Source organism: Artemia sp. Qi Xiang Cuo, chromosome 4 (genome assembly GCF_049724085.1).
Source record: "Artemia sp. Qi Xiang Cuo chromosome 4, ASM4972408v1, whole genome shotgun sequence".
Taxonomy (NCBI): Eukaryota; Metazoa; Arthropoda; class Branchiopoda; order Anostraca; family Artemiidae; genus Artemia; species Artemia sp. Qi Xiang Cuo.
The window spans coordinates 52,164,707-52,192,236 of record NC_142797.1 but is presented as its reverse complement, the minus strand read 5'-3'; the positions used below and the strand labels follow the sequence as shown (position 1 = coordinate 52,192,236).

At 36.1% G+C, this 27,530-nt stretch overlaps 1 protein-coding gene across 4 annotated transcripts in view; it reads right to left on the bottom strand.

The window, feature by feature from the left end:
- The window catches only part of LOC148953220 (oplophorus-luciferin 2-monooxygenase non-catalytic subunit-like), a 126,918-nt gene that overhangs the window by 14,783 nt on the left and 84,605 nt on the right, over positions 1-27,530 (bottom strand). For 3 of the 4 annotated variants that reach the window (XM_089088395.1, XM_089088394.1, XM_089088397.1), the window contains exons 2-3: positions 18,545-19,406; positions 16,064-16,183 (exon numbers count right to left, since the gene is read on the bottom strand). In XM_089088395.1, coding sequence (XP_088944521.1) covers positions 16,064-16,183; positions 18,545-19,406 — 982 coding nt within the window. Of the gene's footprint in view, positions 1-16,063; positions 16,184-18,544; positions 19,422-27,530 lie in introns of those variants that run through there. The other variant, XM_089088393.1, reaches the window with a different exon arrangement.

Sequence of the window (27,530 nt, the reverse complement as noted above, 5' to 3'; positions counted from 1 at the left end):
TTTATTGCTCATTTAGTGATATTTTCACAAGACTTTATTGATTTTTTTGGGCCTGGTGGCAACCTGACGGATAGGTTTAAAATATGTTTTTATCAGCAATGAAAGTTATGGGAAAAGTTATTTATGATAAATTATTAGCTCAGCAAAAGATCCAAGCAATTTAACGTCACCAAGTGTTGTGTTCTTGGATGCAGGAATAAATTTGAGAAAGATACAAATTCATTTTTCAGCAGTAAATTTGATATCCTATAATCGTAAGCCTGTATAGCAATAGTTTTTCTAATTTAAATAATGTTAGTTTTTCTTGTATATTTCTTCTTCCTTTTCGTTGTCATAATAAACACTACAATTTCTAAGAAGTTGTGATCCATGATTGCACACAGGCATGCATATAGAGGATAGGCATATGAGGTACCCTCCAGTCCCAAATAATTATGGTTTTCGTAAGTATTCTAAGATACTCCTATAGACATTCATAAGTACTCTATGATTCTCGTGTAATTCACCCGTCTTGTAATGTTTTTGTGACGCTTAATATCTATTCAAAAATCAATTCCCTCCCTGAATGAATTTCTGCTGATGGGACTGACTAGTGTTCGTAAGCACTTTTAAATAGTTTTTATTAACATATATTATTTGAATATTATAATAATTATTTCCTAATAAGTAAAAAAAGGGGTTTAAATAATGTAAATCGAGGGATCTATTTAAATTTTCTGAGGAAATGGATGGGCCTTCAGTATTTGCTTTATGTGAAGAAAAGAAAGTGGATTATAATTGTCTAAGATAAGATAGTAGAAGTGACCCTATAACTCCTACGATTCACCCCTGCTGCCATCTACAATTTATTCTAACGTTGACGGGACATAATTTATTCAAGGATTATCGATCGAGTCTAATGGGTGTGTCAAGGTCAATCGATCTGTTGTTGTTTGGCCACGTGCGAATGACATGAGGGGTGATTTACATAATCGCTAGGGGAATTGTTGATTCACGAAGAGGGAATTAGGAAACATTAAGGTTTCTTTAATCTTTAGGCCTGTCACGAGTAGCACCTGTGAACTTGATTTACATAATTGATAGGGGAAATTATTGATTCACGAAGGGGAGAATTAAGAAACAAACATGGCTTCATTGTTGTTTGGCTAGCCTGGCCTGAGAACTTGATTTAAATAATAGCTAGGGGAAACTATTGATTCACGATGTGGGGAATTATGAAACAATAAGGCTTCTTTAATCTTAGGTCTGAGGGATAAACGTTCTTTAGGACAGAGAGAAAAATTAATATTCTATTTTCAAATAGGGCTTCATTGATCTTTAGTGTCAGGAATTATAATTGACATCACTTGTTATCTTGGAATTATGCGGGAGTCTAAAGAGATAGAAATTCTATTTTTAAATACGGCTTCACGGAGCTTTAAGTCGGAGAGATAAATTGATATTCTAACGAAACCCTAATAGTTTAGCTAGGAAAATTTATGAGATGAAGAGATTAACGTAGGAAAGGGTTTCCTAGAAATTTGAAATGCGTTAGCACACAGATGCCAAACAAAAGGAACACGCTGAAATTACGTTTAGAGATTATTTGGGCGAAACGGTTTTATCCATTTTATGGGATTATTTCGGCGAAACCGTTAGAGACATTTTGAAAGAAGATTTTAGAAAGGGTTTTAGAAGAGGTTTTGAGTGTGGTCGTTATAATACACAAGTTCCATTTGAACAGTGTTGTGAGGTCCTCTACCCAAACCCCAAAGGGTTCCGATCCCCCCACCCCAACCCCGAAGGAAGCTCCCGGTACTCAAACGTCCCCCAAGCTCCCCTCGAGCCCCCATCCCCCACACGCCCTCCTCAGACCCTCACAGGCCCTCCTCTGGTCCTCAAAGGGCCCCCCCCGGTCGCTCATAGGCCCCCCTAGCTCCCAATGGTCCCCCGGCGCCCCAAAGGCCCGCCACCGGTCCCCGAATGTCCCCCAGGCCCCCAAAGGCCCACCCAGACCCCCCAAAGGCACACCCCGACCCCCAAGCCCCACCTCCCGTACCCAAACGTCCCCCCCAGCACCCCAAGGACCACTCGCCCTCAAGGGACCCACCGACCCGCAAAGGCTCTCCCCCAGCACCCGTCTTTCGTTGATGTGAGTTGTCTGAAACCTATGATTTGGGATGTGTAGTTTGCTACTTCAGGCTTTTCTGAGCAGGATTTCTTAGCCATTCGTAGGTGTGTGTTGACTGAAACCAATACTTTGGGATGAGTAGTTTGCTATTTCAGGCTTTTATGAGCTAGGTTTCTTAGCCTTTCGTTGGTGTGTGTTGAGTGAAACTTATGATTTGGGATATGTAGTTTGCTTTTTTGACTTTTCTGAGGTGGATGTCTGAGTCTTTCATAGGTGTGTGGTGTCTGAAACCTATGATTTGGGATGTGTAGTTTGCTATTTTCGACTTTTCTGAGCTGGATTTCTTAGCCTTTCATAGGTATGCGTTGTCAGAAAATTATGATTTGGGATGTATAGTTTGCTATTTCAGGCTTTTCTGAGCTAAGGTTTTCTAGTATTTCGTAGGTGAATGTTGTCTGAAACCAATAGTTTGGGATGAATAGTTTGCTATTTTTGACTTTTCTGAGCTAGGTTTCTTAGTCTTTCGTTGGTGTGTGTTGACTGAAACCGATGATTTGGGATATGTAGTTTGCTATTTTTGACTTTTCTGAGCTGGATTTCTTAGTCTTTCTTAGGTGTGTGTTGTATGAAACCTATGATTTGGGATGGGTGGATTGCTACTTTTGACTTTTCTGAGCTGGATTTCTTAGCCTTTCATAGGTGTTTGTTGTCTGAAACCTATAGTTTGGGATGAGTAGTTTGCTATTTTTGACTTTTCTGAGCTAGGTTTCTTAGCCGTTCATAGGTGAGTGTTGTCTGAAACATATGATTTGGGATATGTAATTTGCTATTTCCGACTTTTCTTAACCGGATTTCTTAGTCTTTCGTAGGTGTGTGGTGTCTGAAACCTATGATTTGGGATGTGTGGGTTTGCTATTTTTTTGACTTTTCTGAGCTGGATTTCTTAGCCATTCTTAGGTGTGTGTTGACTGAAACCTATGATTTGGGATGGTTAATTTGCTATTTTTGACTTTTCTGAGCTAGATTTCTTAGCCTATCATATGTTTGTTCTTTCGGAAAATTATGATTTGGGAGGTCTAGTTTGCTTTTTGGACTTTTCAGAGCTAGTATTCTTAGTCACTCATAGGTGTTTGTTGTCTGAAACTTCGAGTTTGGGTTGAGTAGTTGGCTATTTCAGACTTTTCTGAGCTAAGGTTTCTTAGTATTTCATAGGTGAATGCTGTCTGAAACTTATGATTTGGGATATGTAAAGTACTATTTTGGGCTTTTCTGAGTTAGATTTCTTAGTCTTTCATAGGTGTGTAGTGTCTGAAACCTATGATTTGGGATGTATAGTTTGCTATTTTTGACTTTTCTGAGCTAGGTTTCTTAGCCTTTCATAGGTATGTGTTGTCAGAACAATATGATTTGGGATGTGTGGCTTGCTATTTCAGGCCTTTCTGAGCAGGATTTCTTAGCCGTTCGTAGGTGTATGTTGACTGAAACCTATGATTTGGGATGGTTAATTTGCTATTTTTGACTTTTCTGAGCTAGATTTCTTAGCCTTTCATAGGTGTGTCCTTTCAGAAAATTATGATTTGGGAGGTATAGTTTGCTTTTTGGACTTTTCATAGCTAGGATTCTTAGTCACTCATAGGTGTTTGTTGTCTGAAACTTCGAGTTTGGGATGAGTAGTTGGCTATTTCAGACTTTTCTGAGCTAAGGTTTCTTAGTATTTCGTAGGTGAATGCTGTCTGAAACTTATGATTTGGGATATGTAAATTACTATTTCGGGCTTTTCTGAGTTGGATTTCTTAGTCTTTCATAGGTGTGTGATGTCTGAAACCTATGATTTGGGATGTGTAGTTTGCTATTTTCGACTTTTCTGAGCTAGGTTTCTTAGCCTTTCATAGGTATGTGTTGTCAGAAAATTATGATTTGGGATGTGTAGTTTGCTATTTCAGGCTTTTCTGAGCTAAGTTTTTCTAGTCTTTCGTCGGTGAATGTTGTCTGAAACCTATAGTTTGGGATGCGTAGTTTGCGATTTTTGACTTTTCTGAGCTAGGTTTCTTAGTCTTTCGTTGGTGTGTGTTGACTGAAACCTATGATTTGGGATACGTAGTTTGCTATTTTTGACTTTTCTGAGCTGGATTTATTAGCCTTTCCTAGGTGTGTGTTGACTGAAACCTATGATTGGGATGTGTAGTTTGCTATTTTTGTCTTTTCTGAGCTAGATTTCTTAGCCGTTCATAGGTGTGTGTTGTCTGAAACTTATGATTTGGAATGTGTAGTTTGCTATTTGAACTTTTCAGAGCTATGATTCTTAGTCCGTCATAGGCGTTTGTTGTCCTAAATTTCTAGTTTGGGATGAGTAGTTTCGCTATTTCAGGCTTTTCTGAGCTAAGGTTTCTTAGTCTTTCATAGGTAAATGATGTCTGAAACCAATGATTTGGGATATGTAAATTACTATTTCGGGCTTTTCTGAGTGGGATTTCTTAGTCTTTCCTATGTGTGTGTTGTCTGAAACCTATGATTTGGGATGTGTGGATTGCTACTTCTGACTTTTCTGAGCTGAATTTCTTAGCCTTTCATAGGTGTTTGTTGTCTGAAACCTATAGTTTGGGATGACTAGTTTGCTATTTTTGACTTTTCTGAGCTAGGTTTCTTAGCCGTTCTTAGGTGAGTGTTGTCTGAAACCTAGGATTTGGGATATGTAAATTACTATTTCGGGCTCTTCTAAGCTAGATTTCTTAATCTTTCATAGGTATGTGTTGTCTGAAACCTATGATTTGGGATGTGTGGGTTGCTATTTTTTGACTTTTCCGAGCTGGATTTCTTAGCCGTTCATAGGTGAGTGCTGTCTGAAACTTGTGATTTGAGATGGTTAATTTGCTATTTCCGGCTTTTATTAGCTAGGTTTCATAGCCTTTCATAGGTGTGTGTTGTCAGAAAATTACGATTTGGGATGTGTAGTTTGCTATTTGAACTTTTCAGAGCTAGGATTCTTAGTCCATCATTGGTGTTTGTTGTCTGAAACCAATAGTTTGGGATGACTAGTTTGCTATTTCAGGCTTGTTCATTTTGAATTTCTGTCATGAAATGCAAGAGTTGGAAAATTAGGGTCTTAGTCCACCAGCTCAGTATTAGGGTCCCAGTCCACCAGCCTGAACGGTGGAAATTCACTAGCTCAGAATTGGGGTCTTAGTCCACCAGCCTGAATGGTGGAAATCCACTAGCTCAATATTGGGGTCTCAGTCCACCAGCCTGAATGGTGGAAATTCACTAACTCAGAATTAGGGTCTTATTCCACCAGCCCGAATGGTGGAAATTCACTAGCTCAGAATTGTGGTCTTAGTCAACCAGCCTGAATGGTTGAAATTCACATTAGAAGACACAAAAACTTACACACACACACAAACTTACAAACACGCACAAAAACTTACACACACACACAAAAACTTACACACACACACACATTAAAACTTACACACACACACACCAAAACTTACACACACACTATCAAAAATACACACACACACACACACAAAAACTTACACACACACACACACACACACACACACTAACACAAGCACACGAAAAATAACAAGCACACAAAAACTAACATGCACACAAAAACTAACAAACACACACACACACACACAAAACTTACACACACACACACACACTAAAACAAACACACACACACCAAAACTTACACACACACAAAAACTTACACACACACACACACGCACACAAAAACTTACAAATGAAAACAAAAACAACTCACACACACAAGCAAAAGAAATTACACACACACACACACACATACATAAACTAACACACACACACACGAAAACTTACACACACACTCCAAAACTTACACACACAAAAACTTACACGCACACACACACACACACCCAAAAACTTACACATGCACGCGAAAACTTACATGCACACAAAAACTTACAAGCACACAAAAACTTACACACACACACACACACAAAACTGACACACACAAACACACTAAAACTCACACACACACACGCCAAAACTTACACAGACACAAAAACTTACAAACACACACACACACACAAAATAACAAAAGAACAAAAAAACACACAAAAACACACACGCAAACAAAATTACACACACACACACACACATAAAAAAAACTTACACACAAACAGAAGAAAACTAACACACACACTCAAAAACTTACACACACACAAAAACTTACACATGCACACGAAAACTTACACACACACACACGAAAACATACACACACACGACAAAACTTAAACACACACACACACAAAAACATACACACACACACACACACACACACAAACACACACACACACACACACAAAAACAAACACATGCACACGAAAACTTACATCCACACAAAAACTTACACATGCACACAAAAACTTACACACACACACACACACACACACAAACAAACACACACACACAAGAAAACTAACACACACACCCCCAAACTTAAACACAAACACAAAATAAAACACACACACACACACACACACACACACACACAAAAACTTACACATGAACACAAAAACTCACACACACACGCACAAAAACTTACACACACACACACACACACAAACTTCACACACACACACACGAAAACTTACACACACACACAAAACTTACACACACAAAAACTTACACACACACACACACAAACACAAACAAACACACACACACACACACAAAAAACATACACACACACAAACTTACACACACACACACACACACACACACACACACACACACACACACACACACACACAAACAAAAAAACAAACACACATATCTAAAAACAAAAAGAAATATAATAGAAAAAAAAAAAAATACACACACACACAAAAACAAAACCAAGATCGAATAAGATGATATGCACACAAAAACTTACATTCACACATACTCTTAAAAAAACAAACAAAAACAAACACACACGCTCGCAAACTTACACACACACACACACAAAAACTTACACACACACACACGCACACATAAACACACACCACCAAACTAACACACAAACACACACACACACACACACACGCACACACACACACACACACACACACACACAAAAAAACTAACACAGTCACACTAAAACTTACATTCACACAAAAAATAATACACACACACAATAAAACTAACACACACACTTGAAAACTTACACACACAAAAGCTTAGACACACAAAAAATTACACACACACACACACAAAAAATTAAAACATCACGCAAACAATTAAACACACACACAAACAAACACTTACACACACACAAACACACACACACACACACACACACACAAAAACTTACACACACACGCAAAAACTTACACACACACACACAAAAACAAACACACACACACTAAAACATACTCACACACAAAACCTGACACACACGCACAAAAACAGACACACACACAAAATCTAACACACACTCACACACACTTACACACACACACACACGAAAACTTATGCACACACACGAAAACTACCAGATCACAGTTACATTGTCTTAATTTTTCAAATTTCATTTTGAATTTCTATCGTGAAATGCAAGAGTTGGAATATTTCAGTAGTGACTTGCTGTGCTTTACCTTCTCACAGTTACATTCTCTTGATTTTTCGAAGTACATTTTGAATTTCTGTCATGAAATGCAAGAGTTGGAATATTGTGGTGTTAGTCCACCAGCTCAGTATTGGGGACCCGGTCCACCAGCCTGAACGGTGGAAATTCACTAGCTCAGAATTTGGGTCATAGCCCACCAGCCTGAATGGTGGAAATTCACTAGCTCAATATTGGGGTCTCAGTCAACCAGCCTGAATGGTGGACATTCACTAGCTCAGACTTAGGGTCATAGTCCACCAGCCTGAATGATGGAAATTCACTAGCTCAGAATTGGGGTCTTAGTCCACCAACCTGAATGGGTGAAATTCACATTAGACGAGGTTACGTGCGCACATACACACAGAGAGAGACGACTAACACACAGGGACAACACACACACAAAGAGACGACACCTAACCTTTTCCGGCGAGTATGGTTAGGTTAGGTTAGGCTAGATTAAGTTAGGTTAGGTTAAGTTAGGTTAGGTTAGCCCACGTACGCTTCACTTAGGTTAGCTTAGGTTAGGTGAGAGACAGGCAAAAAGTTAGGTGTATGATTAGGTTAGGTTAGATTAAGTTAGGTTAGGTTAAGTTAGGTTAGGCTAGGATAGCCTACGCACGCGGGCGTACGTAGGCTATCCTAGCCTAACCTAACTTAACCAAACCGAACTTAATCTAACCTAACCTAAACATACACCTAACTTTTTGCCTGTCTCTCACCTAACCTAAGCTAACCTAAGTGACGCGTACGTGGGCTAACCTAACCTAACTTAACCTAACCTAACTTAATCTAGCCTAACCTAACCTAACCATACTCGCCGGAAAAGGTTAGGTGTCGTCTCTTTGTGTGTGTGTTGTCCCTGTGTGTTATTCGTCTCTCTCTGTGTGTGTGTGCGCACTTAACCTCGTCTAATGTGAATTTCACCCATTCAGGTTGGTGGACTAAGACCCCAATTCTGAGCTAGTGAATTTCCACCATTCAGGCTGGTGAACTAAGACACTAAGTCTGAGCTAGTGAATTTCCACCATTCAGGCTGGTGGACTGAGACCCCAATATTGAGCTAGTGGATTTCCACCATTCAGGCTGGCGGGCTATGACCCCAATTCTGAGCTAGTGAATTTCCAGCGTTCAGGCTGGTGGACCGGGTCCCCAATACTGAGCTGGTGGACTAAGACCTCAATTTTCCAACTCTTGCATTTCATGACAGAAATTCAAAATGAACTTCGAAAAATCAAGAGAATGTAACTGTGAGAAGGTAAAGCACAGCAAGTCACTACTGAAATATTCCAACTCTTGCATTTCACGATAGAAATTCAAAATGTAATTTGAAAAATTAAGACAATGTAACTGTGATATGGTAGTTTTCGTGTGTGTGCATAAGTTTTCGTGTGTGTGTGTGTGTAATTTTTTGTGAGTGTGTGTAAGTGTTTGTGTTTGTGTGATTTTTAGTGAGTGTGTGTAAGATTTTGTGTGTGTGTTTGTTTTCGTGTGTGTGTGTTAGTTTTTGTGTGTGTGTGTAAGTTTTTGTGTGTGTGTGTAAGTTTTTGTGTGTGTGTGTGTGTGTGTGTTAGTTTTTGTGTGTGTTAGTTTTTGTGTGTGTGTGTGTGTAAGTTTTTGAGTGTGTGTGTTAGTGTTTGTGTGTGTGTGTGTGTAAGTTTTTGTGTGTCTCAGCTCTTGTGTGTGTAAGTTTTGACGTGTGTGTGTAAGTTTTCGTGTGTGTGTGTATAAGTTTTTGTGTGCATGTAAGTTTTCGTGTGCATGTGTAAGTTTTTGTGTAAGTGTTTGTGTGTGTGTGTGTGTGTGTGTGTGTTTTGTGTGTGTGTGCAAGTTTTGGAGTGTGTGTGTAAGTTTTAGTGTGTGTGTGTGTTAGTTTTTGTGTGTGTGTGTGTGTAAGTTTTTGTGCGTATGTGTAATTTTTTGTGTGTGTGTTTAATTTTTTGTGTGCATGTAAGTTTTTGTGTGCATGTAAGTTTTTGCGTGTGGTGTAAGTTTTGTGTGTGTGTGTAAGTTTTTGTGTGTCTAAGCTATTGCGTGTGGATATAAGTTTTTTGTGTGTTTGTGTAAGTTTGTGTGTGTGTGTGTGTGTGTGTGTGTGTATAGTGTGTGTGTGTGTGTGTGTGTGTGTGTAAGTTTTTGTGTGTGTAAGTTTTTTTGTGTGTGTGTGTGTGTAAGTTTGTGTGTGTGTGTGTGTGTGTGTGTGTGTATTTGTGTGTGTAAGTTTTGGTGTGTGTGTAAGTTTTCGTGTGTGTGTGTGTGAAGTTTTGTGTGTGTGTGTGTGTGTGTAAGTTTTTGTGCGTGTGTGTGTGAGTTTTTTTGTGTTCATGTGTAAGTTTTTGTGTGTGTGTGTGTGTGTGTGTGTGTGTGTAAGTTTTGTGTGTGTGTAAGTTTTGGCGTGTGTGTGTGAGTTTTCGTGTGTGTGTGTGTGTGTAAGTTTTGTGTGTGTGTGTGTGTGTAAGTTTTTGTGTGCATTTAAGTTTTAGTGTGCATGTAAGTTTTCGTGTGCATGTTTAATTTTTTTTTTTGTGTGTGTGTGTGTAAGTTTGTGTGTGTGTGTGTGTGTAAGTTTTTGTGTGTGTGTGTGTATTTTGACGTGTGTGTGTAAGTTTTCGTGTGTGTGTGTGTAAGTTTTCGTGTGCATGTGTAAGTTTTTGTGTGTGTGTAAGTTTTGGCGTGTGTGTGTTAGTTTTTGTGTGTGTGTGTGTTTGTTTTGTGTTTGTGTGTGTGTGTGTGTAAGTTTTTGTGTGTGTGTGTGTGTGAGTTTTTTTGTGTTATTGTGTATGTTTGTGTGTGTGTGTGTGTGTGTTTGTTTTTGTGTTTGTGTTAGTTTTTGCGTGTGTTTGTGTGTGTTTTAGTGTGTTTGTGTGTGTTTGTTTTGTGTGTCTGTTTGTGTGTAAGTTTTTGTGTTCATGTTAGTTTTTGTGTGATTGTTAGTTTTCGCGTGATTGTGTAAGTTTTTGTGTGTGTGTGTGTGTGTGCGTGTTAGTTTTTGTGTGTTTATTTTTTTGAGTGTGTGTGTAAGTTTTCGTGTGTTTGTGTGTAAGTTTGTGTGTGTGTGTGTGTGTGTGTGTGTTTGTTTTTGTGAATGTGTGTGTGAGTTTTTTTGTGTTCATGTGTTTGTTTGTGTGTTCGTGTGTGTGTGTGTAAGTGTTTGTGTGTGTGTATGTTTTGGTGTGTGTGTGTGAGTTTTCGTGTTTGTGTGTGTGTGTGTAAGTTTTGTGTGTGTGTGTGTGTGTGTGTGTAAGTTTTTGTGTGAATGTTATTTTTTGTGTGCTTGTTAGTTTTAGTGTGCATGTGTTAGTTTGTGTGTGTGTGTGTGTGTGTGTTAGTTTTTGTGTGTCTGTGTGTGTAAGTATCGTACTGTGTGTGTAAGTTTTGGTGTGTGTGTGTATGTTTTCATGTGTGTGTGTGTGTAAGTTTTTGTGTGTGTGTGTAAGTTTTTGTGCGTGTGTGTAAGTTTTTGTGTGTGTGTAAGTTTTTGTGTCGTCTAATGTGAATTTCAACCATTCAGGCTGGTGGACTAAGACCCCAATTCTGAGCTAGTGAATTTCCACCATTCGGGCTGGTGGACTAAGACCCTAAGTCTGAGTTAGTGAATTTCCACCATTCAGGCTGGTGGACTGAGACCCCAATATAGAGCTAGTGGATTTCCACCATTCAGGCTGGTGGACTAAGACCCCAATTCTGAGCTAGTGAATTTCCACCGTTCAGGCTGGTGGACTGGGACCCTAATACTGAGCTGGTGGACTAAGACCCTAATTTTCCAACTCTTGCATTTCATGACAGAAATTCAAAATGAACAAGCCTGAAATAGCAAACTAGTCATCCCAAACTATTGGTTTCAGACAACAAACACCAATGATGGACTAAGAATCCTAGCTCTGAAAAGTTCAAATAGCAAACTACACATCCCAAATCGTAATTTTCTGACAACACACACCTATGAAAGGCTATGAAACCTAGCTAATAAAAGCCGGAAATAGCAAATTAACCATCTCAAATCACAAGTTTCAGACAGCACTCACCTATGAACGGCTAAGAAATCCAGCTCGAAAAAGTCAAAAAATAGCAACCCACACATCCCAAATCATAGGTTTCAGACAACACATACCTATGAAAGACTAAGAAATCTAGCTTAGAAGAGCCCGAAATAGTAATTTACATATCCCAAATCCTAGGTTTCAGACAACACTCACCTATGATCGGCTAAGAAAGCTAGCTCAGAATAGTCAAAAATAGCAAACTAGTCATCCCAAACTATAGGTTTCAGACAACAAACACCTATGAAAGGCTAAGAAATTCAGCTCAGAAAAGTCAAAAGTAGCAATCCACCCATCCCAAATCATAGGTTTCAGACAACACACACCTAGGAAAGACTAAGAAATCCCTCTCAGAATAGCCCGAAATAGTAATTTACATATCCCAAATCATTGTTTTCAGACATCATTCACCTATGAAAGACTAAGAAACCTTAGCTCAGAAAAGCCTGAAATAGCGAAACTACTCATCCCAAACTAGAAGTTTAGGACAACAAACGCCTATGACGGACTAAGAATCATAGCTCTGAAAAGTTCAAATAGCAAACTACACATCCCAAATCATACGTTTCAGACAACACACACCTATGAACGGCTAAGAAATCTAGCTCAGAAAAGACAAAAATAGCAAACTACACATCCCAATCATAGGTTTCAATCAACACACACCTAGGAAAGGCTAATAAATCCAGCTCAGAAAAGTCAAAAATATCAAACTAAGTATACAAAATCATAGGTTTCAGTCAAAACACACCAACGAAAGACTAAGAAATCTAGATCAGAAAAGTAAAAAATAGCAAACTACTCATCCCAAACTATAGGTTTCAGACAACATTCACCTAAGAAATACTAGAAAACCTTAGCTCAGAAAAGCCTGAAATAGCAAACTACACATCCCAAATCATAATTTTCTGACAACACATACCTATGAAAGGCTAAGAAACCTAGCTCAGAAAAGTCGAAAATAGCAAACTACACATCCCAAAATCATAGGTTTCAGACATCACACACCTATGAAAGACTAAGAAATCCAACTCAGAAAAGCCCGAAATAGTAATTTACATATCCCAAATTATAAGTTTCAGACAGTATTCACCTACGAAATACTAAGAAACCTTAGCTCAGAAAAGTCTGAAATAGCCAACTACTCATCCCAAACTCGAAGTTTCAGACAACAAACACCTATGAGTGACTAAGAATCCTAGCTATGAAAAGTCCAAAAAGCAAACTAGACCTCCCAAATCATAATTTTCTGAAAGGACACACCTATGAAAGGCTAAGAAATCTAGCTCAGAAAAGTCTAAAATAGCAAATTAACCATCCCAAATCATAGGTTTCAGTCAACACACACCTACGAATGGCTAAGAAATCCTGCTCAGAAAAGCCTGAAATACCAACCCACACATCCCAAATAATAATGTTCTTACAACACAAACATATGAAATTATAATTAAACTAGATAAGAAAAGTAGAAAATATAAAAATAAACATCACAAATCATAGGTTTCAGACACTACACACCTATGAAAGACTAAGAAATCTAACTCAGAAAAGCCCGAAATAGTAATTTACATATCCCAAATCATAAGTTTCAGACAGCATTCACCTATGAAATACTAAGAAACCTTAGCTCAGAAAAGTCTGAAATAGCCAACTACTCAACCCAAACTCGAAGTTTCAGACAACAAACACCTATGAGTGACTAAGAATCCTAGCTCTGAAAAGTCCAAAAAGAAAACTATACCTCCCAATTCATAACTTTCCGAAAGAGCAAACATATGATAGGCTAAGAAATCTAGCTCAGAAAAGTCAAAAATATCAAATTAACCATCCCAAATCATAGGTTTCAGTCAACACACACCTACGAATGGCTAAGAAATCCAGCTCAGAAAAATCAAAAAAATAGCAACCCACACATCCCAAATCATAGGTTTCAGACACCACACACCTACGAAAGACTAAGAAATCCGGTTATGAAAAGTCGGAAATAGCAAATTACATATCCCAAATCATAGGTTTCAGACAACACTCACCTATGAACGGCTAAGAAACCTAGCTCAGAAAAGTCAAAAATAGCAAACTAGTCATCCCAAACTATAGGTTTCAGACAACAAACACCTATGAAAGGCTAAGAAATCCAGCTCAGAAAAGTCAAAAGTAGCAATCCACCCATCCCAAATCATAGGTTTCATACAACACACACCTATGAAAGACTAAGAAATCCAGCTCAGAAAAGTCAAAAATAGCAAACTACATATCACAAATCATCGGTTTCAGTCAACACACACCAACGAAAGACTAAGAAACCTAGCTCAGAAAAGCCAAAAATAGCAAACTATTCATCCCAAACTATTGGTTTCAGACAACATTCACCTACGAAATACTAGAAAACCTTAGCTCAGAAAAGCCTGAAATAGCAAACTATACATCCCAAATCATAATTTTCTGACAACGCATACCTATGAAAGGCTAAGAAATCCAGCTCAGAAAAGTCGAAAATAGCAAAATACACATCCCAAATCATAGGTTTCAGACACCACACACCTATGAAAGACTAAGAAATCCAACTCAGAAAAGTCCAAAAAGCAAACTACATATCCCAAATCATAAGTTTCACTCAACACACACCAACGAAAGGCTAAGAAACGTAGCTCATAAAAGCCTGAAATAGCAAACTACTCATCCCAAAGTATTGGTTTCAGTCAACACACACCTACGAATGGCTAAGAAATCCTGCTCAGAAAAGCCTGAAGTAGCAAACTACATCTCCCAAATCATAGGTTTCAGACAACTCACATCAACGAAAGACGGGTGCTCGGGGAGAGCCTTTGTGGGTCTGTGGGTCCCTTGTGGGCGGAGGGTCCTTGGGGTGCGGGGGGGGCCCTTTGGGGCCGGGGGGGTGGGCTTGGGGGTCGGGGGATGCCTTTTGGGGGTCTGGGTGGGCCTTTGGGTGCCTGGGGGGCATTTGGGGACGGGTGGAGGGCCTTTGGGGCGCCGGTGGCCCTTTGGGAGCTTGGGGGGCCTTTGAGCGTCCGGGGGGGGGGGCCCTTTGAGGACCAGAGGAGGGCCTTTGAGGGTCTGAGGAGGGCGTTTGGGGGGTTGGGGCTCTATGGGAGCTTGGGGGACGTTTGAGTACCGGGAGCTTCCTTTGGGGTTGGGGTGGGGGGATCGGAACCCTTTGGGGTTTGGGTAGAGGACCTCACAACACTGTTCAAATGGAACTTGTGTATTATAACGACCACACTCAAAACCTCTTCTAAAACCCTGTCTAAAATCTTCTTTTAAAATGTCTCTAACGGTTTCGCCGAAATAATCCCATAAAATGGATAAAACCGTTTCGCCCAAATAATCCCTAAACGTAATTTCATCGTGTTCCATTTGTTTGGCATCTGTGCGCTAACGCATTTCAAATTTCTAGGAAACCCTTTCCTACGTTAATCTCTTCATCTCATAAATTTTCCTAGCTAAACTATTAGGGTTTCGTTAGAATATCAATTTATCTCTCCGACTTAACGCTCCGTGAAGCCGTATTTAAAAATAGAATTTCTATCTCTTTAGACTCCCGCATAATTCCAAGATAACAAGTGATGTCAATTATAATTCCTGACACTAAAGATCAATGAAGCCCTATTTGAAAATAGACTATTAATTTTTCTCTCTGTCCTAAAGAATGTTTATCCCTCAGACCTAAGATTAAAGAAGCCTTAATGTTTCATAATTCCCCACATCGTGAATCAATAATTTCCCCTAGCGATTATGTAAATCAAGTTCTCAGGCCAGGCTAGCCAAACAACAATGAAGCCTTAATGTTTCTTAATTCCCTCTTCGTGAATCAATAATTTCCCCTATCAATTATGTAAATCAATTTCACAGGTGCTACTCGTGACAGGCCTAAAGATTAAAGAAACCTTAATGTTTCCTAATTCCCTCTTCGTGAATAAACAATTTCCCCTAGCGATTATGTAAATCACCCCGCATGTCATTCGCACGTGGCCAAACAACAACAGATCGATTGACCTTGACACACCCATTAGACTCGATCGATAATCCTTGAATAAATTATGTCCCGTCAACATTAAACTAAATTGTAGATGGCAGCAGGGGTGAATCGTAGGAGTTATAGGGTCACTTCTACTTAAGATCTAATAAGTCTAAATTTTGAGGAAACAAGAAAGAAGACATTTTGCTCCTAGTGTAATTTACAGCAAAAGGCTGAACTACTTTTAATATTCTATTCAGTCTGGACTTATTAAATCAAAAGAAAATTAGTAATTTAGTTTTTCTTACCACTTAAATCCAGTTTGCCACTGCCACCAATCATTGTTTCTAACATGACTCGAAAAGCGTCTTCAGGAAGTGATGTAAGAAGATTGTCGTTTAGAGAGACGTTGGTGTTTGAAAGCAAACCTAGATAAAATATAAGATTGAAAATATAGGTGTAACCATAGGGTCTAATAGGGAGCTGTTACAAATTGAACCTGTTTTATATTGTGGAATCTGAGTTGAACAAGTCGACACCCCTGATATGTTGTGATCAAGATTAAATTTTATTGATAAAAGAATTTAACACTTTATAAATGATCTAAATAACAACAATGAAAATCTTCTTTTGGTTTTGACAATGATAAACTATTCGTAAATAATCTTAATTCGATGACTAGTTTCATTTAAGTTAAAGTATTCTAATCTTTGCAGTTAGTTATAAATATAATTCTAAGATTGTCTTGAATTACAGTGTTTGGTAGGGTCGGAACGAGAATCCCTATTAATATATAATTCCAAATATTCCCGACGATTTTAAACTTGAAGCGTGCTAAAAAGAGATGTTAATGTCATTTGGCCTTTAAGCTTGGATGTTGCAGCAATTTTCCTTTAAAATTTATTATCAGCTACTGGTGGCTTCTGTGCAAATTTTGGAATCAATAGGTTAATGTGAAGTTGGTCAAAAATATATGGCTCATTTTTTATGCAAAACTCTAAAATTAGAAGCACAAGTTTAATTTTTTATATTTCCTTGTTTTTGATAGAGATAATGATCATAGTTACATACTTTTTGAAAGCCGAGGACAACAATTATTTGACAACAATTTGTCAAAATATGTATAAATGTTTTAAATTTTTCGTTTGAGCTCAGCTCAATGGGGTATTTGCTCTCTTTTCCGTAAGAAAGTTAGCCTCTTTTCCGTGGACTTGAATGCCATTTCCGATTAAGGTACTACTGGCGTTATTTGGTGGGGAAGGGGTTTAGTTTATCCCAGGATATTCCCCTGAATTTTGAGGATTTTTTCTGTTGAAAAATGGCTTTTATTGGTGTTTTTTTTTTTTTTTAACTGAAAAAACAACAAACTGTGCCTTTCTTAGACTTTGAAAATACAGTTTCGCCGCCCATACATTTACGTGAAAAGACACGACTGAAGCAGGGGCAGATCCCGAGAAGGGGGGGGGGGGGGGTGAGGGGGCGCCCTCCCAGCGTAATTTACTTATTTAACTTAAGTTTGCGTTAATTAACCTTGCTCCTAACGCAAGTTTATCGGATCAACCTATTTTGCGCCCCCTCCTAATTTTTTTTGGATCTACCTATTCTGCGTCCCCCTCCCTCCCTAGAAAAAATCTTGGATCCGCCCCTTACTGAAAGGTGTGTTTTTATTGACCGAAGCTGATATAAAATTTCAAAATGAACCAGCCGAAAGGCAACGGTTAAATTTTTGTTACATCAGTTAGTAAAATATACAAAAACAAAGAAGTACAATACGATAGGAAAATAGTTGGTAACAAAAACTAAAATACACGCTGTATTGAAGAAATAAAAGCAAACTATTCAGTTTTATAAGTTTCAATGCGCAGAAAACAGGTATAAATACAAGAAACACCTTGAATTGTGTGCGTTCAAAGTCAATAGTTTTGAGGCAACGGCAACCATGGAACTACATCTGGCAACCATGGATTTTGGAATTACTACTAATGGCTATTTTGTATGTTAATTATATAAAAATATAATAGTTGTTCTGAAAGAAAATTCTACTATAACATAGTGGCGTCAACTTACGAAAATGTAGGAGGGAGGGGCAAAATATATATTCAACATCTAGGGAGGCAATATTGTTGTTTATTTCCAATTAAAATAATAAAAACCTGTATTTTCAGTAGAATTATCTCCCAAAAAAGGCTTTTTTCAGAATCCAGAGGGATACAGCCCTACTCGCCTCCTCTAATGACGCCTTGCTATAACGCTTCACAAATATTGGATTAAGGAAAGGTGCAACAGAAATATATTGCTATGTTTCTTCCACTATAGCTGAAAGACTACCTAATTTAAGGTATTACGTCAACAATACAGCTGAAAGAAAAGACAAATGACCGTAAGGCTATGCCTTATCAATTTTACCTTAGTAGTAATATCAAAGATTATCAAAGATAATCTTTGATATTTGATTTTAAATCTTATCAAAGATTTACCTTAGTAGTAATATTTCTAAAGAAGTTCCTTAGGCTATTGTTATTAATAAACAAATGACTAGTTAAATGTTGCGAACATATTTTAGATTAATTAAAATTCAGTAATAACAAACCTTATATTAAATAAAACTTTATTTATACTCCTTTAAAGCCCACATGAGAGTCGATACTTGTATATTTTTTAAAGAAACATTAGTTTTTTCAATTTATTGTTCTCTGAGAATTTGTTGCAAGTAATTTTTCTAATGCTGTCATTGACAATGATCGCTTTTTTTTAATGGGGAGAAGAAAAACAGAAAAAAAAAATCTTACCAGCAAATGCACCAGGCTCCACTGACACTAATCCACAGTTACTCAAGTCAATATTGTTAATACTTGTTTGCTGATCGAAAACAAATGACCCAGACTGAATAGATCCAATATCTTTATTTCCTCTGAAATTTATTTCCTGTAACATTTGTAGCTCTTCAAACGGAAGATCGTTGCTGATGCCGATTAGTTTTGAAGCTTCAGCTGAGATTATCCGTAATTCAGGCAGAAACCTTAACTTTGGAAATTCAACTGCCATATTATTGAAATCAAGGTTAATTATCTGCAAACTGGGCACACTCATTTCAGCCAAATCACTGATGATGCTTAAGTTATTATTGTTTAGCCAGAGCTCTCTAAGACGGGGAAACCCATTTAAGCTTGTAAATGGAAAGCCGTTCAGTTCTGGTTCATACTCTATTTCTAAAATTTCAAGCTCAGGCTTTGTCAGAGCAAAGGCATTTGGATCTACAGACTTAATGAAATTATTTGTCCATGTTATTCTGATTGGCTGTTTGTCGGCAAAAATATTAGCTGGAATTTCAAGTGTATCCGAATTAGATACAGTTATTCTGGCTGCCAAATACGTGGGAAATGGTCGGTCAAAATATGCAGTAATATAATCCGTGTTTGGTATATCATTGCAATAAAAAATAGGCAAAAACCCATCTTCACTTTGAGAACAAATACAATTAACTAATATTTGCTGACCATCAATCTCAATTAATCCATCGCGGGGACAATATGGATATTCATCATCTGATGGTGCATCCTTATTATATGGAATGCCATTGACAAGTTCGTACTTAGCTTCATATGCCTCACATCCGGCAAAGACAAGAAGCAAGACGACGAAATAAACCATCTGAAAAGATTGCATGTTGCTAATCTGTCATTATTGCTGATTAGGGTACTTGTATGATATAGCCCCTACCTAATATTCTTCTAATATGTTTCTCTGACGCTCAATCCTAAGTAAATATTCCTAAGTATGATAAAAATATAATACTTTAGAAACAAATTTGGGCAATATATTTTTACATTAGGGGGGAGGGGGTAAAATATAGCGGGTCTGTATGCCTAATGTGTAAGGTACAATTATTCTACATATTATGAAGTAAGAATTGTTTTCTAACTTCACAATGTCAAAATACTATACCCCATCCCACCCCTAATGTGCAAATATATAGCCCGAACTACATATTTTTCATCTATTTTATCACTTCTTTTTGTCATGTCTTACCCTAAGCTGGAAGAAACTAACAAAAATAACCGGTTCTATACTGTGTCAAGAATGAATAACTTGAACGGTAAGGGCTATATCACACAAATACCCTTAATAGTATTTGATAACTTCGGTCGTAGGTACAGTTTAATCTTGTCAAAATATTGTCAAAAATATTTTTCATCTATTTTATCACTTCTTTTTGTCATGTCTTACCCTAAGCTGGAAGAAACTAACAAAAATAACCGGTTCTATACTGTGTCAAGAAAGAATAACTTGAACGGTAAGGGCTATATCACACAAATACCCTTAATAGTATTTGATAACTTCGGTCGTAGGTACAGTTTAATCTTGTCAAAATATTGTCAAAAATTATTGTCCAAAAAATAACCGGTTCTATACTGTGTCAAGAAAGAATAACTTGAACGGTAAGGGCTATATCACACAAATACCCTTAATAGTATTTGATAACTTCGGTCGTAGGTACAGTTTAATCTTGTCAAAATATTGTCAAAAATATTTTTCATCTATTTTATCACTTCTTTTTGTCATGTCTTACCCTAAGCTGGAAGAAACTAACAAAACTAACCGGTTCTCTACTGTGTCAAGAATGAATAACTTGAACGGTAAGGGCTATATCACGCAAATACCCTTAATAGTATTTGATAACTTCGGTCGTAGGTACAGTTTAATCTTGTCAAAATATTGTCAAAAATATTTTTTATCTATTTTAAAACTTCTTTTTGTCATGTCTTACCCTAAGCTGGAAGAAACTAACAAAAATAACCGGTTCTATACTGTGTCAAGAATGAATAACTTGAACGGTAAGGGCTATATCACACAAATACCCTTAATAGTATTTGATAACTTCGGTCGTAGGTACAGTTTAATCAGGTCAAAATATTGTCAAAAATATTTTTCATCTATTTTATCACTTCTTTTTGTCATGTCTTACCCTAAGCTGGAAGAAACTAACAAAAATAACCGGTTCTATACTGTGTCAAGAATGAATAACTTGAACGGTAAGGGCTATATCACACAAATACCCTTAATAGTATTTGATAACTTCGGTCGTAGGTACAGTTTAATCTTGTCAAAATATTGTCAAAAATATTTTTCATCTATTTTATCACTTCTTTTTGTCATGTCTTACCCTAAGCTGGAAGAAACTAACAAAAATAACAGGTTCTATACTGTGTCAAGAATGAATAACTTGAACGGTAAGGGCTATATCACACAAATACCTTTAATAGTGTTTGATAACTTCGTTCGTAGGTACAGGTTAATCTTGTCAAAATATTGTCAAAAATATTTTTCATCTATTTTATCACTTCTTTTTGTCATGTCTTACCCTAAGCTGGAAGAAACTAACAAAAATAACCGGTTCTATACTGTGTCAAGAATGAATAACTTGAACGGTAAGGGCTATATCACACAAATACCGTTAATAGTATTTGATAACTTCGTTCGTAGGTACAGTTTAATCGTGTAAAAATATTGTCAAAAATATTTTTCATCTATTTTATCACTTCTTTTTGTCATGTCTTATCCTAAGCTGGAAGAAACTAACAAGAATGACCGGTTCTACACTGTGTCAAGAATGAATAACTTGAACGGTAAGGGCTATATCACGCAAATACCCTTAATAGTATTTGATAACTTCGGTCGTAGGTACAGTTTAATCTTGTCAAAATATTTTCAAAAATATTTTTTATCTATTTTAACACTTCTTTTTGTCATGTCTTACCCTAAGCTGGAAGAAACTAACAAAAATAACCGGTTCTATACTGTGTCAAGAATGAATAACTTGAACGTTAAGGGCTATACCACACAAATACCCTTAATAGTATTTGATAACTTCGGTCGTAGGTACAGTTTAATCAGGTCAAAATATTGTCAAAAATATTTTTCATCTATTTTATCACTTCTTTTTGTCATGTCTTACCCTAAGCTGGAAGAAACTAACAAAAATAACCGGTTCTATACTGTGTCAAGAATGAATAACTTGAACGTTAAGGGCTATACCACACAAATACCCTTAATAGTATTTGATAACTTCGGTCGTAGGTACAGTTTAATCAGGTCAAAATATTGTCAAAAATATTTTTCATCTATTTTATCACTTCTTTTTGTCATGTCTTACCCTAAGCTGGAAGAAACTAACAAAAATAACCGGTTCTATACTGTGTCAAGAATGAATAACTTGAACGGTAAGGGCTATATCACACAAATACCGTTAATAGTATTTGATAACTTCGTTCGTAGGTACAGTTTAATCTTGTAAAAATATTGTCAAAAATATTTTTCATCTATTTTATCACTTCTTTTTCTCATGTCTTACCCTAAGCTGGAAGAAACTAACAAAAATGACCGGTTCTATACTGTGTCAAGAATGAATAACTTGAACGGTAAGGGCTATATCATACAAATAACCTTAATAGTATTTGATAACTTCGGTCGTAGGTACAGTTTAATCTTGTCAAAATATTGTCAAAAATATTTTTCATCTATTTTATCACTTCTTTTTGTCATGTCTTACCCTAAGCTGGAAGAAACTAAACAAAAATAACCGGTTCTATACTGTGTCAAGAATGAATAACTTAAACGGTAAGGGCTATATCACGCAAATACCCTTAATAGTATTTGATAACTTCGGTCGTAGGTACAGTTTAATCTTGTCAAAATATTGTCAAAAATTTTTTTCATCTATTTTAACACTTCTTTTGGTCATGTCTTACCCTAAGCGGGAAGAAACTAACAAAAATAACCGGTTCTATACTGTGTCAAGAATGAATAACTTGAACGGTAAGGGCTATATCACACAATTACCCTTAATAGTATTTGATAACTTCGGTCGTAGGTACAGTTTAATCTTGTCAAAATATTGTCAAACATATTTTTCATCTATTTTGTCACTTCTTTTTGTCATGTCTTACCCTAAGCTGGAAGAAACTAACAAAAATAACCGGTTCTATACTGTGTCAAGAATGAATAACTTGAACGGTAAGGGCTATATCACACAAATACCCTTAATAGTATTTGATAAGTTCGGTCGTAGGTACAGTTTAATCTGGTCAAAATATTGTCAAAAATATTTTTCATCTATTTTATCACTTCTTTTTGTCATGTCTTACCCTAAGCTAGAAGAAACTAACAAAAATAACCGGTTCTATACTGTGTCAAGAATGAATAACTTGAATGGTAAGGGCTATATCACGCAAATACCCTTAATAGTATTTGATAACTTCGGTCGTAGGTACAGTTTAGTCTTGTCGAAATATTGTCAAAAATATTTTTCACCTATTTTATCGCTTCTTTTTGTCATTTCTTATCCTAAGCTGGAAGAAACTAACAAAAATGACCGGTTCTATACTGTGTCAAGAATGAATAACTTGAACGGTAAGGGCTATATCACACAAATACCCTTAATAGTATTTGATAACTACGGTCGTAGGTACAGTTTAATCTTGTCAAAATATTGTCAAAAATATTTTTCATCTATTTTATCACTTCTTTTTGTCATGTCTTACCCTAAGCTGGAAATAAACTAACAAAAATAACCGGTTCTATACTGTGTCAAGAATGAATAACTTGAACGGTAAGGGCTATATCACACAAATACCCTTAATAGTATTTGATAACTTCGGTCGTAGGTACAGTTTAATCTTGTCAAAATATTGTCAAAAATATTTTTCATCTATTTTATCACTTCTTTTTGTCATGTCTTACCCTAAGCTGGAAGAAACTAACAAAAATGACCGGTTCTATACTGTGTCAAGAATGAATAACTTGAACGGTAAGGGCTATATCACACAAATACCCTTAATAGTATTTGATAACTTCGTTCGTAGGTACAGTTTAATCTTGTCAAAATATTGTCAAAAATATTTTTCATCTATTTTATCACTTCTTTTTGTCATGTCTTACCCTAAGCTGGAAGAAACTAACAAAAATGACCGGTTCTATACTGTATCAAGAATGAATAACTTGAACGGTAAGGGCTATATCACAGAAAATACCCTTAATAGTATTTGATAACTTCGGTCATAGGTACAGTTTAATCTTGTCTAAATATTGTTAAGAATATTTTTCATCTATTTTATCACTTCTTTTTGTCATGTCTTACCCTAAGCTGGAAGAAACTAACAAAAATAACCGGTTCTATACTGTGTCAAGAATGAATAACTTGAACGGTAAGGGCTATATCACACAAATACCCTTAATAGTATTTGATAACTTCGTTCGTAGGTACAGTTTAATCTTGTCAAAATATTGTCAAAAATATTTTTCATCTATTTTATCACTTCTTTTTGTCATGTCTTACCCTAAGCTGGAAGAAACTAACAAAAATAACCGGTTCTATACTGTGTCAAGAAGGAATAACTTGAACGGTAAGGGCTATATCACACAAATACCCTTAATAATATTTGATAACTTCGGTCGTAGGTACAGTTTAATCTTGTCACAATATTGTCAAAAATATTTTTCATCTATTTTATCACTTCTTTTTGTCATGTCTTACCCTAAGCTGGAAGAAACTAACAAAAATGACCGGTTCTATACTGTGACAAGAATGAATAATTTGAACGGTAAGGGCTATATCACATAAAATACCCTTAATAGTATTTGATAACTTCGGTCGTAGGTACAGTTTAATCTTGTCAAAATATTGTCAAAAATATTTTTCATCTATTTTATCACTTCTTTTTGTCATGTCTTACCCTAAGCTGGAAGAAACTAATAAAAATAACCGGTTCTATACTGTGTCAAAAATGAATAACTTGAACGGTAAGGGCTATATCACACAAATACCCTTAATAGTATTTGATAACTTCGTTCGTAGGTACAGTTTAATCTTGTCAAAATATTGTCAAAAATATTTTTAATCTATTTTATCACTTCTTTTTGTCATGTCTTACCCTAAGCTGGAAGAAACTAACAAAAATAACCGGTTCTATACTGTGTCAAGAATGAATAACTTGAACGGTAAGGGCAATATCACACAAATACCCTTAATAGTATTTAATAACTTCGGTCGTAGGTACAGTTTAATCTTGTCAAAATATTGTCAAAAATATTTTTCATCTATTTTATCACTTCTTTTTGTCATGTCTTACCCTAAGCTGGAAGAAACTAACAAAAATAACAGGTTCTATACTGTGTCAAGAATGAATAACTTGAACGGTAAGGGTTATATCACACAAATACCCTTAATAGTATTTGATAACTTCGTTCGTAGGTAAAGTTTAATCTTTTCAAAATATTGTCAAAAATATTTTTTATCTATTTTATCACTTCTTTTTGTCATGTCTTACCCTAAGCTGGAAGAAACTAACAATAATAACCGGTTCTATACTGTGTCAAGAATGAATAACTTGAACGGTAAGGGCTATATCACACAAATACCCTTAATAGTATTTGATAACTTCGGTCGTAGGTACAGTTTAATCTTGTCAAAATATTGTCAAAAATATTTTTCATCTATTTTATCACTTCTTTTTGTCATGTCTTACCCTAAGCTGGAAGAAACTAACAAAAATGACCGGTTCTATACTGTGCAAAGAATGAATAATTTGAACGGTAAGGGCTATATCACATAAAATACCCTTAATAGTATTTGATAACTTCGGTCGTAGGTACAGTTTAATCTTGTCAAAATATTGTCAAAAATATTTTTCATCTATTTTATCACTTCTTTTTGTCATGTCTTACCCTAAGCTGGAAGAAACTAACAAAAATAACCGGTTCTATACTGTGTCAAGAATGAATAACTTGAACGGTAAAAGCTATATCACACAAATACCCTTAATAGTATTTGATAACTTCGGTCGTAGGTACAGTTTAATCTTGTCAAAATATTGTCAAAAATATTTTTCATCTATTTTATCACTTCTTTTAGTCATGTCTTACCCTAAGCTGGAAGAAACTAACAAAAATAACAGGTTCTATACTGTGTCAAGAATGAATAACTTGAACGGTAAGGGTTATATCACACAAATACCCTTAATAGTATTTGATAACTTCGTTCGTAGGTAAAGTTTAATCTTTTCAAAATATTGTCAAAAATATTTTTTATCTATTTTATCACTTCTTTTTGTCATGTCTTACCCTAAGCTGGAAGAAACTAACAAAAATAACCGGTTCTATACTGTGTCAAGAATGAATAACTTGAACGGTAAGGGCTATATCACACAAATACCCTTAATAGTATTTGATAACTTTGGTCGTAGGTACAGTTTAATCTTGTCAAAATATGGATTTTCTAAAGGATCAGACCAGTCTTAACTTTTCAGGTAATACGCCTGTTGAAATTATTTTAATTGTTAGAAGTACTAGATTGCATAATGCCTAAATTCAAATATAGATATCAGGCAGAAACCTAATGATGGAAATAAAGAAATGATTTATCCTTCTTCGTCCAGAGTATATACAGTTTCATTCCTTGAAGTCTGAACAAATAATTTTAAGGCATATAACTGTTAAACCCAGCCTGTAAAAGCTCTGTTTTGCAGTTAATATTTGACATATTAAGCTAGCGTTAATCTCAATCATAATCATGCTGATCTGACACCATTCCCAAAGGATTTCTAGTGGACTTTAAAAATATAAAGTTTTGATTTTTAAAATGGAATTTCAGGGTTATCCCTATTGTTAGTGCTATTAAAAAAACCTTCTTCCGAGGGGAGTAAAGAGCAAAGTTGAAACTTAAAACGAAAAAAAATGATTACTTCACAGCCTATCTAATATATATCGATAACGCTAATACAGATAAACAAACTAATTATGTTTCCTAGTGTTTCTAGGATTATAGAAAACTAGCACTTTACTGAAAAAGCAAAAATCAAGTGTAAGAAACAGGAACATTGATTTGGAGTCAAAAATGGTTATGCAGCCTGACAACAATAATCTAATCTGTAAATCTTTCCATAGTCTTATACATGGGCGCCGACAGAGGGGGGGGGGACATCGCCCCCTGGAAATTTGGGACTATAAAGTAATTATAAGGAAACCAAAGGAAAAAGAGTAGAATAAAGAAAAAACATGGAAAAAATGTGCGTTGCCCCTTTGTTGGCTGCCTGCCAATAGATTTTAATTCTTAATAAGGAAAATATAAGTTCTAATTTGTGACTGAGTGACCTCTTTCAGTTTTCGAAGAACATTTTTTCCATATGATTTGGTTGGAGTAACAAAAATAAAATTCTTCATAGCAATGAATGGTAATTAAATAATAATCCTCGTCAATAACGAAAGCGTGAAAGGCTAACTATTGATAAGATTCAATCAAAGAATCAGCTTCTTATGGTGATTAAATAAAAAAACAAGTTTTTTTAACTGAAAGTAAGGAGCAACATTAAAACTAAAAACGAACAGAAATTATTCCGTATATGAAAGGGGCTGTCCCCTGCTCCACTTCTCGCTCTTTACGCTAAACTTTGACTCTGTCTCACAACTTTATTTTTTAAAACAATAAAATACTTTAGCATAAAGAGCGCGGTGCTGAGGCGGGGACAGCTCCTTTCACATACGGAATAATTTCTGTTTGTTTTAAGTATTAATGTTGATCCTTACTTTCAATTAAAAAAACTTGTTCTTTTATTTAATTTCTGAAACTTTTTGAATCAATGCAGGTTTTAATTTTCGATCAATGTATACGAATAACTAAAACAAATTTGCATGCTAATTTTACTTTTTTTGGTTAAATGGCTTTCTCGAAAGTTGTTTAATTTTATTTACGAACGTTTTTACTAGTAATAAATGTACGTA